A 16,171-nucleotide genomic window follows, 5' to 3' on the forward strand; every position below is an offset into this window, starting at 1 on the left:
TTTATTGACAGACCTCGTATATATATATATATATATATATATATATATATATATATATATATATATATATATATTCAGGCATTTTTTTTATTGTAATACATTTTAATAAAATCTCAATAACTTTCTTTTTATATCTTGTAGTGCAACCATAACACATCAGTGAACTCCCTCTGGTTGTACTACAACACTTGGATAGGAAAAAAAACACATATCATTTTTGTTGATTTTTTTATTCCAATAAATATGAATAAAATCTTTTTTATTTGCTTGTCATGCAGCCAAACTCACATCACACATCAATGAACTCCCTCTGGTTGTACTACAGCAATTTTTGGGATTTTTTTTTTCATTCCAATAAATTTGAATAAAATCTCTAACTTTTTATTTATTGCTTGTTGTGCAGCCAAACTCACATCAATGACCTCTCTCTGGTTGTATTGGGGAGAAAAGCTTTTTGTCAGTTGTAGTTTATTGTCTATATGTCAAGATTTGGAAGGAGGTGTCAGTTGATTTAAAATAGATTCACTTTGAAGTTATTGATTCCAGAAGGTCTAATCTTTGAATATCTTTACAACTTTACTTAACTAACAATAGTAACATGATCGTGACTACACACCGTTTGCTAACTCCTCATCAATGAAATTGTACTGGTACTGGTAGCTCATTTTACAAGTGAAAATTCCCAATTTCTGTTGAAATTTGCTAACTCCCTGACCATGTGAAGAAGGTGATGTCCTGGTCAAACTGGCCTCAACCATTGCTGTAATTCCTATTTCAACAGCAGGTATTTTGAGAGTTTAATACAGTATATGATAACTTTTTAATTTACTCTGGTATTATATTATACCTGGTGTTCATATACTATTGACTTGAAGAAATTTAGATTGTAGACAACATGATTAGCATCTTGAAAAAAAAGCTTATTAAATGCATTTACTTGTAGTGCCTCAATACACAGGCACTCTGATGAGACTGTCAGTCTAAGGCTGAGGTTTCAAGTAATATATATTTTCAGACTGTCAAAGAGGCTTTTCCACTATGATCGACTGAATCTGTCTGAAAGAAAAAACTCTGGACAACCTCCTTATGATTTCTATTGAAGGAGACGAGGCAGAAACATTCAGCTTTGACTCAGCTTGCAACAACTGGGCCAAGATGAATAAAAGAAGACTTGACGTTACTGCCTGAGCATTCTTTAATCAAATCTATGATAGAAATGCACATATAACTGTTTTAGTTTCAGTAAATGTTGTTGTGAGCTCATGATTTGGGTGTTGTGAGCTTAAGTACCTGAATGTCCAATATTTTGGAAACACGGTATGTAAAAAGTAAAAAAACAATCATGGTCTAAGTTAATTCCGGGCTATTTGGTATATTTATATGGACAAAGAAGGCCCTTTATAAGCCCAAAATGCAAAAGCTTTAGCGGGACGTTGCTCCCCTGGGCCTCCCACTGGGACACTGCTTGAGTGGACCCCTGAACCCTTGGCTTTTTAAGGTGATTTTTCCATCCCATTATTCGGCTCATTCTCACACAGACTTATTAGGATTCTTGTTGTTATAGGGTCCATACACATTTTAATACACTTATTTTCTGTTTTCTGACAATAAACTTAAAAAAATACCATGTATAATACATGTCAGTTGGCGTTATACCTGTGGTTGGTCACAAGTCAGTTTGTTCCTGACAGACATCACTTCTTCATTTTTATTTTATTTTTAATGTTTTTTTCTATCTTGTTAAACTTTTTTAAACTTTAACGATGAGTTCTGTGGATAAGCAGCTGACTTGCCAATATGTAGACCTTGGTTTGACTCACACTCACGCTTACCTGTCTGTATCCTTGGACAAGTCACTTAACCTGCATTGTGTCAGTCCACCCATCTATAAAAATACATACTGACCTTGGCTGGAGAAGTAAATGTGAGGCATCATTGTATCAAGTGCATCAAGCACTTTGTGCATATGCAAGATGGAAAAGTGCTGTAGTCCTTGAATCTACCAATGACAGATATCAGAACCAAAAGGAGTTTGTAAAAGTAATGGGATATCGTGGGTTATGATATTTTAAACTGACACATATTTTCCATGAATATATCTGACCAGTAACAAATTATTGTTCAGCTTTGGCTTTTTTTAACCATATAAATTCAGTGACTGAATAAGTCCATTGCCTCTAGATTGACAGCATGATACAAGGGGTGATTGACAGGTTTTGAGCCCAACCAAGAAAAAACCACAACTGAATTAAAGTAATGCTTTATTTTTCAACATGGAGCCACATATTTTTCCATTGTTGCTGCAGTACCTTAACGTTCTCATAGAAGGTCTTATCCTGGAACTCTAGGAAGTCATCCACTGCAGACATGACATCGTTGTCAGTATTAAACTGAGTTCCAGCAAGGTGGCTTTTCATGTTTGGAAACAAGTTTGGAAGTCTAAAGGAGCCAAATCAGGGGACTAAGGTTGGTGCGGAACAAGTTCAAAGCCACATTCATGAATGGTAGCCATTGTGATGTCCAACGTGTCCTGGTGAAACAGAACATCTCATCATAGCATTCTACACTGCTTCTGCTTTATTTTGTCTCACAGTTGACACAAAAGGGAAAGATAATATGACCCGTCACTTCTAGATATAGTCCACCATGATGATGACCTCAGCATCCCAGAAGACAGAAGCCATGACCTTTTTAGCAGAAGACAGTTTTGGCTTTCTTTGGTTGGTGAGAATCCATATTTGTCAACTGTTGTTTGGACTCCACTTTGAAGTGATGGATGCAGGTCTCATCTATTGTCAGAAGTCATCACATGAAATTATCCGGATGTGCCTCAAAAAGCTGAAGACTCTCCCTGGACATCTGGAACCTTGTGCATTTCTGAATGGCCATGAGAAGCCTTGGAACTGTGCTGAGAGTTTTGTCATTCCCAGTTCTGGTGTCAGAAATGAATGAATTTTCTGTGGAGAAATGTCTACAGTACTGGTTATGTGACACTCACTCTTCTGTCAGGGAGGACCACATCATGTACTTTCTGGATCATATCAGTTGAGGTGACAGTTCTAGGTCTTCCTGATTGTGCTTCATCTTCAACACTTATTCCGCCCATCCTGAATTCAGCTGACCAGTGTTTAAATGTAGCATAAGAATCAGAATCAAATTTATTGCCAAGTAAGTTCTCACATACAACTAATTTGATCGGGTGTCATTTGTGCATAAACAACAATAATAAAAAAAAGGGGAGGCAGGGTAAATGGGGATCTCTGGCATTATTTATAAGTTTAGCTGCAGACAGAAATAAGCTGTTTTTGTGTCTTGAGGTTTTACTCCTGCTGGACCTCAGCCGTCTGCCAGAGGGGAGGGTAACAAAAAGTTTGTGTCCTGGGTGAGAGGGATCGGCCAATATCTTCCTTGCTTGCCTAAGGGCCCTGGAGGTGTATAGGTCCTGTAGGGATGGCAGATTGCAGTTGATCACCTTCTCTGCTGCATGGATGGTACAGGGCATCCTTCCCTAATGTCATTACCATGTCCTCATAGATCTCCTTTGGAGACATTCCTTTTTTCATGAGCTAATGAATCCCAGCACACCCACCAGCTTTGTCCATTTTGCCAAACTTAAACTCCCCAACTCACTTCACTGAACTATTGTGTCTGCAACATTGCACCCACTGAGGCTCAAAACCTTTCAGTCACCCTTCACAACTCAAAAATTATAAATGCTGTCACTTTGTACATTTCCATATTAAAACCATGTATCATGAGGATAAACTGATTAAAATCCTATGAACTTTGTTGCATCTGATCAATACAAAAATCAACTTTGTATTGTTTATGTAATATGCTACATACCTTGTCTACCCCCTGCTGGATATGTATGGGCTTGCTGGAGGGACTAATGTTATCACTTGCATGGTAGAATTAGGAGCAGGTATGGTTGTTGATGCAAATATCTTGAAATGAACTTTTTTCATTTCTGAAGTCATCAAGGCCACTGTTGCTTGTATTAGATGTTTATTTCATTCGTGTTGGGTGCACATGCAGATCACATATTTTTTTCATTTTCAATGAAGCAAGCTGATAAAATGTATTTACATTTATGTAGCATGTTCCTTCAAAATTAATAAATTGTTAAGAATTATGGTGCGTTTAAACAGACCGTCAGTGTTGCTGACAGTGAGCCGTGGTGCGAGTGTGGGGGTTGGACGGGGGGGGTGTCGTTCATGCCATAATCACAGAGCTAATGAGGACTGCGGACTGCTTTATGACTTTGAATAAACGTGTACGTGCGAGGCCCGGATCGTTATTTGGAGGACAGCTGTTAAAAAAAAAAAAAAAAAAAAAAGGCAAAAACCTCAGGGAGGTGACACATCAAAGGCTGTCTGCCTTTGATTTGAGGGATCTGCCTTATAATCATCAGTTACTCTGGGATGGGGCTTAATGTGGCTGTTGCCCACCCAAGACATTCAGTAGTCCAACTATAGCCCAACTAGGAGGCTAGTATGTAAGGTTGCACGGGTGGGGGGGCCAAGCGGTTAAGTGCGCTTGTTTCCAATCAGGAAGTACGGGTTCAAATCCCACCCTTGCGCATTTTCCATGTAATGTGGAGTTGCATCAGGAAGGGCATCCGGTGTAAAACCTGTGCCAAATCAACATGGAGGTCCACCTCGGATCTGTTGTGGTGAACCCAAAACAAGGGACTAGCTGAGGGGACTTACTTTTACAACTACAGCCCCATTAGGACACTGACATTTGCTATTTCAAATCCTATATTTTAGCCTGAGGTTCTCAACAACATCACCTTTCCGGCTGATCTGGTCCCATAGCACCCTCAGCTTCCACAGTACCCATCATACCCTGATTGCAGCACTTCAGAACCTCAGTAAGGAGCAGACCTGTCCTGGATAAAGGCTGTCCAGTTCTTAAGGGCTCTTGGTTCCAGTCTTCTTGTATGGTTGCAGGATTTGGAGACTAACCAGGGATGATATCTTTGGTACTCTGTCTCTTTGGAGGATCCTTAAATTCCACTTGACTAATTTTGCACCAAATGAAGGGTGACTTGGGTGCCTCAGTGTTGAGGGCCCCTGGAACAGGCGAAGGCCAAGGAGATGCCCACGGTTCACCTGGTAGTGGCAGATAGAGGGTTATTTTTTGAGATTGGGATGGACCTGTTGGTTGCTTGAGTAGTTACCACCTCGGACCAAAGGTGTTTCCTTTGTGGTTCCTTTTGCTTTGGATTCTCCCTTGTTTCACTCAAGGTTGCCAGAGAATATCCAAGGTGGATCTGTATGTTGATTTGGCAGATTTTCACCGGATACCCTTCCTGACGCAACTCCACATTACATGGAGAATGGGTAGGAGTGGCCTTGAACTGGGAACCTTCTGCACTAGAAACAAGTGCACTTAACTGCTTGGCCACCACCCCCTATGACCTGGACTATATACTGTCCAAAATTTCCCCTTTCCACTCACCAAAAAATCATGGGCACTGCATATCCTCCCAAGACAACTAAACCTCACAGTGTGTTACTGCAGTTTTGTAGTGACTTCGGTTAGCATGTTGCTAGTTTGGCTCCAGCTATTTGTGCACAGTCACCTCTTGTGTCTGTGATCTTTGCCGCGCCTTCATTTCCACGACACAGATCAAATTTATTGTCCCTTTTGTTCGAGTGTATTAACTGGAAGTGGCGCGATTAAAAATGGATTGTGCCTCTCCCACTCGTTTTCGTTCTCCAAACACGACCCCACGTTCTTAGCATAATGAGATGTGGAAGAGCAAACACGCACGCGTCGGCCTCCTCCAGTGCTGAACTGGCTCGCCCCGTGTGTCATTTATCTATAATGACTTTGTGAATAGTGTCACGGAGCGTTGATCTCTCTCTCTCTCTCCGTGCAGTCATCCACTCACTCATTCAGCCTAACCCAATCAAGTAGCTTTTAATGAACTTCAAACAAGTGTTATCGCCCGGTTCTGCGTGCCCCCCCACCCCACCTGAGCTCCATCCGTGTGGGCGCACACCTTATCTGCTCTCCTTCTTTTCACCCTCACTCCTTCGTTTTCTTTGACATGTTAAATCTCCTCCTGTCACATACGCTTAATGGTATTTTTTTTCTCTAAAAGTTGCTCTGTTCTCTTCCTGCCCCCCCCTTGATTTGCCTTCTGTCTTTCCACCACACTTCAGCGAAACATGAAAGTTTGCAAAGTACTTGTGGAAGTGCTGTTCTTTATTTCTATCTTTACCCTCCATTAGGTGCTCCTCACCTTCCTCGCCGACCCGTCAGTCACACACCTACTCCCTTTGCTTTCTTTGCCTTGTCCTTTTTGTCCTCTTCTTTTATCTGTTTATCTCTTCCCTGCTTGTCCCCTCCTCCTTCTGTCTTCACGGAGTCTATTATAGGTGCTCTATATTTATTCCTCTGCCCACACCTGAATTGATTGGCTGTTAATTATAGATCTCCAATTGCTAATTGACTCATCTCTCTCTCTTTCTCTCACTCTATGTCTTTTTCTCGCTCTCTCCTTCTATCTTTGTCTATTATTCATGTTTTGTATTGACAGCCAGAAATCAACTTTATTTTGGATCCATTGGTGATGTCATTTTTTCCTCCCTCCAACATGAATCGAGCTACTGTGTTATTATCACATCACAATATTGTCATAGTATCAGTATTTTTTAAATAGTAAACACTGAAATACTGCAGTGACAATATTATTCAGTTAAACAAATTGAATCACATTATTTAAAGGTGTATCCCCATTTGATTTTTTGCTAAATTTACTTTGTGTTTTAATCAGTTTTTTATTTCGATTTTATTGCAGTTGTGTTTGACAAAAATTCAGTGAGTTTTATTACTGGAATAGTGATTATTTGGGGGAAATTCTATTTCAAATATATTGAGTTTGCTCTATGAGATCGTACAGATGGCGTGAAGGAGGAATCACATGTGCATGAATTTGTTGGAAACTCCAATTTTTCTGACAATTAGGATAAATACCGTATTGTTCAGAGTATGTTATGGTTGTTGTTATCTTGTTTTTTTTATTCTTTGATGTCGTACATCTTATACACCAGTGCAACTTGTACACCAAAAAAGTGTATTTGTCATAATAATTATTATTATTGACACTACTACTATTACCACTACAATAATGCACAAAGTCAAAATTTAAGAGCTGATTAAAACATCTAATGTAAACTACAAAAAATATAATACTGTTTTTATTGTAATTTTTTTTTTCAAATAACATCCAATATGTTGCCAGCCACATTTATTTGCTCATCTTCCTTGTTTTTGGAATTTAAAAATTCTTATTTTACACACCACAGGCTGGGAGCTTCCTGCATAAATTCACTGTTCACTTCTCCATCCATGTCCATCTAGAAACAGCACACTCTGTGGTGTGCACATGTGTTGCTGCTGAGTTCCTGTCCACAGGGAAACACTCTGTTAAAAAGGATTAATTGTTTTGTTGAACAAATCCAGTGTCTCAGTCAATCCAAAACATTAATAAACCTCAAAACTCATTACTTTTAGGAAAAGTGAGTTTGGTCTTTCTCACAGGAATATTTATGTGCACAATCGTAAATCAACTATTAGTTTGCAGAATCATTATGCTACAAATGAAAAACTTAAATTTTCCCATCACACTTGTTTTTCATTCATTAGAGTAGGTATAACAAATAAACAACTCAAAATTAACACTTCTGACAGATAGTCACCAGGCTTTTCAATAACTACCACGAGCCTTCCATCCATGGATTCTGTCAGTTTCTTGATCAGTTGACAGTCAACCACAGACTCCCAAATGCTGTTCGAAGAGGTGCATTGTTTCTCCTCACTGTAAAGCTCACATCTAAGAAAGGCCCACAAGTTCTCAGTTAGGTGAGGAAGGGGGCCATGTCTTTATTCTGTCATCTTTGAGGCCTTTGCTGACTCGGCCATGCAGTGGATGCACGTGATGGAGGATTGTTCTCCATACAAATCATGGTATTTTTGAATGATGTAGACTTTTTCCTGTACCACTGCTTGAAGACAAGATCCAATAATTCTCTATTTATTGTGCACCTATTGTACATTGGTGCATGAAAAATACATTAGTGCATTCAGTGTAAACTGGTGCATGGAATGTACACTGGTGCATGCAGTGTACATTTGTGCACCCATTGTACTTTGGTGCATACAGCGTACATTGTACACATATTGTATTTTGGTGCACCCATTGTGCATAGGTGCATGCAGTGTACCTTGGTGCACACAATGAACTTTGGTACATGCAATGTACTTTGGCGCATGCAGTGTACCTTGGTGCACACAATGTACTTTGGTGCATGCAATGTACATTTGTGCACATATTGTACTTTGGTGCACCCATTGTGCATAGGTGCATGCAGTGTACCTTGGTGCACACAATGAACTTTGGTACATGCAATGTACATTTGTGCACATATTGTACTTTGGTGCACCCATTGTGCATAGGTGCATGCAGTGTACCTTGGTGCACACAATGAACTTTGGTACATGCAATGTACTTTGGCGCATGCAGTGTACCTTGGTGCACACAATGTACTTTGGTGCATGCAATGTACATTTGTGCACATATTGTACTTTGGTGCACCCATTGTGCATAGGTGCATTCAGTGTACCTTGGTGCACATATTGTACTTTGGTGCACATATTGTACACTGGTGCACGCAGTGTACATTGGTCCATAGAATATACACTAGTAAATTGAGTTACCCTCACTAACCTTCTCTGTCCTTTTGTCCCCAGGAATGTCCCCAGTTGTTGCCTGCTGAGCGGATCCTGGTGCCGGTCAATGTGGTGAAGCCCATCACGTTGCGGGCCAAGAACCTCCCCCAGCCCCAGTCTGGTCAGAGGGGTTACGAGTGTCTGCTGACCATTCAGGGAGTGGAACACCGGGTTCCAGCGCTGCGCTTCAACAGCTCCTCTGTGCAGTGTCAGAACACATCGGTATGAAGGGGACTTGGGGGGGGAAACGGGGCTTTGCTGGGTCACCGTGTGTTTTTACTGGTCATCATCTGTGAGGTAGCACCACGGATCAAACCCACACACAAATTCACGCAGTTTGAATGCAGACGCACACGTCATCCCAGCAATCATGCACCATTCACGGCCTGAATAACACACTGACAGCAGTGGAGGACTGGCATGAAAAGGGCTTTCTGCTGATCTCGATGCTAATCATCTGTTGATACAATAACATCTCATCTTCCTGTCTGTCTTCATCACTCCGTGTGAGTATGTCGTTGCTCACGCGCAGAGATGTCTGCGAGATCAGTGCATGTAATCACCACAATCCAAATATTGTACTGTGATTGAGCAGTGCATGAAAGAAACTGTAATTTTGTGGAAAATTAGGATCACATTGCCAACCTTCCACGCGGTGAGAACCGCACAACCGAAATGAAAAATAATCTTCCCAACCACTTGTTGATGATGCGCCTCACATTCACGGGAGAATTGCAACTTCTTGAAACAAGCTGATGTAAAGTAGCTCAACTGCTTCTCCTCTCTTGGTCTCTCCCTCTCTGTACTTCTCTGGTTGCCATGGTGACAGTATTCCTACGATGGGATGGAGATGAGCAGTCTCGCCGTGGAGCTGACCGTCATCTGGAACGGCGATTTCAGCATTGACAACCCTGCACATAACAAAGGTGAGCGTGAAGCACAGGCATGTGTCGAGTGCGGTGAAAGTGTGCGAGAGTTGTGCACCAGGTCTTTATCGGAGAATATGCGGCTTTACTGCAACATGCAGTCGTCTCATAAACTCTCACAAACGCAGAGTAAAGCTGCTGCCTCCCTATTGTTGCCCTTAGAGCCAGTCTCCATGGCAACAGGCGGGCGGTGTGGTGAGGTGCAGCATCCTACCCCTCATATTGCCAAGTGTAGTGGTTAACTTTACCTTGTTCTTTCTTGCACGTTCTTGTTGCACCTTTCTCTCCTCCTCACCTTGTCTCTTTCATTCTCTCTGTCTCCAGCTGTCCACCTCTGAATTCCATTTTCGCATCTGCACTCAGATATATCTTCAGCCGTTTCTCTTATTTTGCTTTGTCAACACCTCTCTGGGACTTTGGCGCGGCTGTTCCCTTAATTATCAGTGTCAGAATGGCACTTCTGGCAAAGCACCGGGATACAATGAACAGAACAACCAGCCGGTGTCTAATAATTAACAGTGAATGAAATGCCAGCGTTCCTCTCACGTATTCCCCCGTCCAGCTCTCGTGTGCGTGTTGCGTATGTGAGCCGACAGCTCAGTGCTGAATTTTTAAGCATTCAACTGCTTGATTCCGTACGGCCACTGGCACTCAGCCCCCGTGAGCGAACTGTGCCGAGGCAGGAAAGCAGCATCACGCTGGGGGTTGTAGTTCCCTGACAGGAAAACAACTCACTTTAAGCACAGGCAGGCGAACGCAGCGCAACAAAGCTATTGTTAAAGTGCCGGTGATATGCCTACATAACACGATGCTCGAAGGCACTGTTTGCATGCCATTTGCGATTGTGCACACGCGAGTATAAATCAAAGGAGCAAAAGTTGTAGACAGAGAGCGATCCTGGAGGTGCAGGATCCTCCTCCTGCTTTTGTTTGCCTGCAGAGGAAGCAGCTCCTGAGGCATCATTTGACGGACAGATAGCACACGCGTCTAATGGCAATTAAAAAAGAAAATGGCTGGCCCGTTGCCATGGAGATATGTTAAATGTGCAGTGGGCAAGCAGAGGCGACACTATATGCAAATCAGCGGGAGGAAGTGGAGGAACGTATACGTCGAGACCGTATGAATATCACTTTTGTGCAACAGCTGATGTGTAGATGGATAAACAGATTTCAGTGTTTGTGTTACGAAGTGATTGTCAGTCATTATAGAAGATTCTCTTCGTTTGTCCCTCTTTCTGGCTCCCTCCTGCACAGTCCACCTGTACAAGTGCGACGCCCAGCGTGGAAGCTGCGGTTTATGTCTGAAGGCGGACCCTCTGTTTGGGTGTGTTTGGTGCAAAGCGGAGAGCCGCTGCACACTCAAGCAGCACTGCCTGCACCCTGAGAACCAGTGGCTGGAGCACAATGGCATCAACAGCAAATGCACACACCCACGGATCACACAGGTGAACCACACCAACATGCAAATGCATCAGTACGTCACAGCACAGAGAGCACACATTAAGAGCAATAGTCCCTTTTGATTTTTTAGCATTAAGCTGAAAAAAGATGTTTATTCCTTAGTTTTCAAATAAAGGATTTGCAGCCTTACATGACCAAAATTCACAGCGTCTGGAAACAATTTTGAGTTTTTACCCAGATGACAAGAATTTATGATGCACAGTCAATAAGGTGGATGGCTTCTCTGACCGATGAATGCCAAAGAAGCATAGTAGACCTTCTGACTGAAAGTGCCCCTAGACCCCAATTTTTTCTATTAAGAATAAGAATAACATCACATTTATTTATCCTGACGTACGTTTTTGCCAGAGTACAGAAACAGTGACAGTAAACAGTGAACAATTTTTTTAAAGCATTTGCACAAGATGTTCGACAATATTGTACATAACTCTGAGTAACTGAATGACTCTGAATAACTCATTACATATTCATACTGTGGGGGGGGGGGGGGGGGTGAATTGCCACAGGTAAGAAAGACCTCCCATGGCATTCTGTGGTGCACCTTGGTGGTCTCAATCTGTGGCTGAAGGTGCTCGGACAGTACATCAGTGTGGCAGGTGCTGTCCCAGATGCTGAGCACTTTCCTCAACATCCTCCTCTCTGACACCTCCACCACAGACTCTAGCTCAACCCCCAGGACAGAGCCAGCTCTCCTGATGAGCTTGTAGAGTCTGTTTGTGTCAGCTGCCTTCAGCCTAAAATTAGAGCTGTAACATTGAAGCAGAATGTAATGGACATAGCTAATAAACAATGCAGTCAAGCCGCCACAACTTCAGAAGTCAGTCACTCCAGCTGCTGTTCGATTTTACTTGCACATCTCCATTTACGGTAATGGGTGCTGGAGGTAGCAATAATTTGTGCATACCCAGTGAATCAGCTGCTACTTTCAACATTATTTTATTCAAACTCGCTGTATTTGCTTTGGAATCCCCCCAAAATAAATGCCTTACTGGCAATAAAATTAGCTGTAATTTTGTGATATACCACAAAAGTAAAGGTACGTTAAATTAATTAGCTTTCCACATCAATCAAATTGCATCAATTTTGTGGAAAATCAAACGAGGCTACACCTTTAATGAGCATTCTTCCACCTTGATTATAGCACGCTGATGGGAAATCGCACTCAGAGATGATATGGCAGTTGGTTTTCAGCAGAACAGCTGGGGCTCTTTGTCACCATCAGCTTTTCAGTCTGACAGCATGTGCAAGAACCAAAATAATGTTTTTGTCTCCGCCAAATGACAGAGGAGGGACATAGATGATGTGAGCTGCATGTTTATTTAATATGTTAAAAATTGGGAGATGAATTTTGATGACATATTGGTGAGGTTGTCTTCTGGTATTGAAAGCGGCGTTTATATTTTAATAGATCAGCCTGAAAATATTTTGCTGTAATGTCTTTCATTTTATTAACACTGTAAACTAGGGTTTGCTTTGAACTCTTTCTTTAACTGTCTCACCTTATGATGTCATAAAGTTGTGATGGTGTCTGTCAGTTGGTAATAATGGTTGTGCTCTGACTGCATTCAAAGATTTGCAATACATTTCTAAAAAGCACTTATCAAAATGTTACATTAGAATGTTTATAGACTTTCTATAATATAAATAATTTTCAAATATTGTTAATTTGATTACATTAAAAACATTAGGTGATTTTTAGGACATCCTTCTTTCCACCAAGGATGTTGGTTTCATATCACCCAAATGGCACAAAAATGGTCCTTTTTCTTTTCTCAGCCACGCCTGTGTGACATGGTCATGATGGTTTTCCATATGTAAATGTGAGTGTTCCTAAATTAAAGGGATTGGAGGCACAATTCAAACCCTGTCTGTGCACATAATAAATATGTTTTTTTTTTTGGACTATGACAATATTTCATGATGTTTTAGTGACATCATAACTAACACTATGTAATGGTGCACATTTAAACAACATATAAACAACTTCCTACTATGTATTTTAATAAGGGTCTATTGGCGGCCATTTTGGATGCCATTTTGAACCTTAAACCCATGAATGAATTTAGTTTAGGCACAAATGAGTTTGCTGTGACCTGCAATGGTCTTCCCATTGAATCTATGTGATATGTAAGTTGTTTATATGTTGTTTAAAGGTGTTTTAGTGGAAAAAACCCATTTTAGCTGCTACCTTGGACGCCATCTTGGCTAACTGGCTTGAGGCCACTTTTTATTTTTGGGAACATCCTGATTGTGTTTTGGGGTCATCTAAGGAACCTAAAAAAGTTGGTTTAGTTTAGTCGTGGGTGGGGGGGTGCAAAGGTAGTGGTCGTAGCTCCCCTAGTATACCACGTTTCATGAAAATCTGTTCACGGGTTTCCAAGTTATTTTGTGCAAATCCAGACATGAGTGATTACAACAAACCAAGTCACTTCACTCAGGGTTGTTCGGTGACTGTCAGAGTGGAAGGTCAACTACAATCAGGTGCGCAAATGATGACATCGTTGTATCAATACCACAAAATTGCCCTGCAACATTATTGCAATTGCTTCCAGATAGCTAAAATAACTCCCCATGATAGCGCCGGTGTGAGGGGAGGGCGGAATCGTGCCTCACATCTTGCAGCTGTGCCCATTTGTGGAACAAGACTGTATCAGGGTCAGATTTGGACTCACTGCCACAGATATGCAAAGGTGCAAGATAACAGGGGTTGTAGCTGAAGATCACTCAGTCAACAGATGATGGACAATCATCATTTTCTACCATGCATGAGGATCAGTGAGAGAGAATCCACTTACACACGCAGACTCTGTGTGTTCCATGCAACATCGACTGTTATCAATCAACTCCACGCAGATTCAAACCCCACTTAACCCGCCATGTTCCTCAAACTGCAGACACATGGGAGGTGAATGGTCTTGACCCTTGTAAGATATGTGAGCAGCGGCAGCAGCAGGAGGGATGAGGGTCAGTGAAATGAAAGATAAGAGGACACAAAGGTAAGACGGATGGAAAAATGGTCAGGTGAAAGGAGGGGAGGATGAATTGGGATTACATGAAAGTGGTGCTGACGGATGACCAGACTGAGCCAGAATAGAGTCGCATGAGGCTGAGAGAGGACAAAGACCACCCCCTCTCCTCCCCTGTTTCCTCATGATGGATTCCAGGTTCTTCTCTGAGTCCTTTTTTTTCTGAGGAGGAGAGAGTAGGAACAGATGGTGGCTGACTAGAAATGACAAGAGCAAAAACCTCGCTATAAACAACAAGAAGGGAATCCCTCCGGGTGTCCAGGGGAGAGACAGCTTTGGATGGCGTGAGAGAAGAAAGATGAAAACTCTCAACTCCTTACTGAGAGGAAGGATAATATCAGATACACTTGCTGCTCGGCTGAATGAAGTGGTCAAAGAGATCCATTGACAAAGAAAGCTCTTTTTTAATTCTGATCCTTGGAGGCACCTTGTTTCTCCAAGACACCTTGAACCTGAAGGATACCAGCTGGAGTTTGGATAGTTTGGTTTGTCACGATTTTTCTTTTAATTGATGGAGTGTGAATCTCAAACACAGTCTCATTCAATAAATTTTATACCCTTGAGCAGCTGGAACACATTTGTGGGTGTTGCTTTTGATCCCATCGGTGAAGAACATAACTCAGTTATGTTTTGATCTACTTACATTTTGCTCTAATTTGGATCAAACTTGGTAGAATGATCGAGGGTCACCCAAGGACAATGCAACTTGGTTTTGAGAAAAATAGGTCAAAAGTCAAGCTCAAAGACCAAGATAAAGAGTTGGACCAATGTTATAGGGCACATTTAGGACAGCATGGGTGGCCAAGTGGTTAAAGCAAATGGTTCAAGGTTCAAGGCCACGCATGCCCATTCTTCATTTAATGTGAAGTTGCATCAGGATTAGCATCTGGCAAAAAACTTCAATGTGTTGAATGAGTGTAAATGGCGAGAAGCCAAAAGAACTTACCTTCACTATAATGGACATTTAAGATGGCTACTTCACAGAACTGGTAAAGATACACAGTAAAATCACCAGTGTTAAATTAACACTGACAGTGTACATATGGTCCCACTCTGGCCAGAGTAGGTCATATATCACCTTCACATTGATCACATGAACATTGAAACCATCCCTGGTTCTCAAGACCAGGCACCTAAGTGGCTCTACTCTACTCTTTTCTACTCTTCTATTTTACTCTTCCTTTTTAGATGTTTAGAGATACCTTAGTATACTAGCATAGTTCCACCTTAGAATTGGAATATAATACATAAGATACGAGGTCTGTTAGAAAAGTATCCGACCTTTTTATTTTTTGCAACAACCTTATGGATTTGAATCATGTGTGCTTGCATCAGCCAAGCTTGAACCTTCGTGCGCATGCGTGAGTTTTTTCCACGCCTGTCGGTTGCGTCATTCGCCTGTGAGCAGGCTTTGAGTGAGCAGTGGTCCACCCCCCTCGTCGGATTTTCATTGCGAGGAAAATGTCTGAACAATTTGGAGCGTTGCTCATCAAATTTTTCCAGAAACTGTGAGAGACAGCCAGTTGGAAACCATTCGGAAGATTCAGACGGCTTTCAGGGACGATTCTATGGGGATCACACAGATTAAGGAGTGTTACAACCGGTTTAAAGACGGAGCACAATGGTTGAGGGCGCACCGCGCTCCGAGTGGCAATCGACAGGCTGAAACGACCAGATCATTTGCAAAGTGAACGCTGTGTTGATCCAGGACATCGTCTGCCTACCAGAGAAATGGCAGACGATGTGGACATAGCACTTTTTCTGGCACATTCCACTGTTACAGGAGTTTTTGTCATGGAAAGAGGTGCAGAGGGATTGGCCACGGAGCCGCTAATGGCGCGGGACAAAAGCACCTCCGTGTTGGTCTCACAGGACATGTTGTAACATGCCCAGCTCTTGCACCATTCGGAAGATTCAGACGGCTTTCGGTGGCTTTTCAGTCGTGTGACTATCCGAGAAATTGTGGACGAGCATTTCATGACAAAAACTCCTGTAACAGTGGAATGTGCCGTTC

General features: G+C 41.9%; 1 protein-coding gene and 1 long non-coding RNA gene across 2 annotated transcripts in view; one reads left to right on the forward strand and one right to left on the reverse strand.

Moving 5' to 3' along the window:
• plxna4 (plexin A4) overlaps positions 1–16,171 on the forward strand; it is a 658,913-nt gene that overhangs the window by 502,699 nt on the left and 140,043 nt on the right. The window contains exons 10-12 of the mRNA XM_034163939.1: positions 8,767–8,967; positions 9,575–9,671; positions 10,925–11,115. Of these exons, the coding sequence (XP_034019830.1) occupies positions 8,767–8,967; positions 9,575–9,671; positions 10,925–11,115 (489 nt within the window). The remainder of the gene's footprint in view (positions 1–8,766; positions 8,968–9,574; positions 9,672–10,924; positions 11,116–16,171) is intronic.
• Positions 1–16,171, reverse strand: part of LOC117504477 — a 757,689-nt gene that overhangs the window by 133,353 nt on the left and 608,165 nt on the right. The window lies entirely within an intron of this gene.

Source organism: Thalassophryne amazonica, chromosome 22 (assembly GCF_902500255.1).
Source record: "Thalassophryne amazonica chromosome 22, fThaAma1.1, whole genome shotgun sequence".
Lineage (NCBI taxonomy): Eukaryota > Metazoa > Chordata > Actinopteri > Batrachoidiformes > Batrachoididae > Thalassophryne > Thalassophryne amazonica.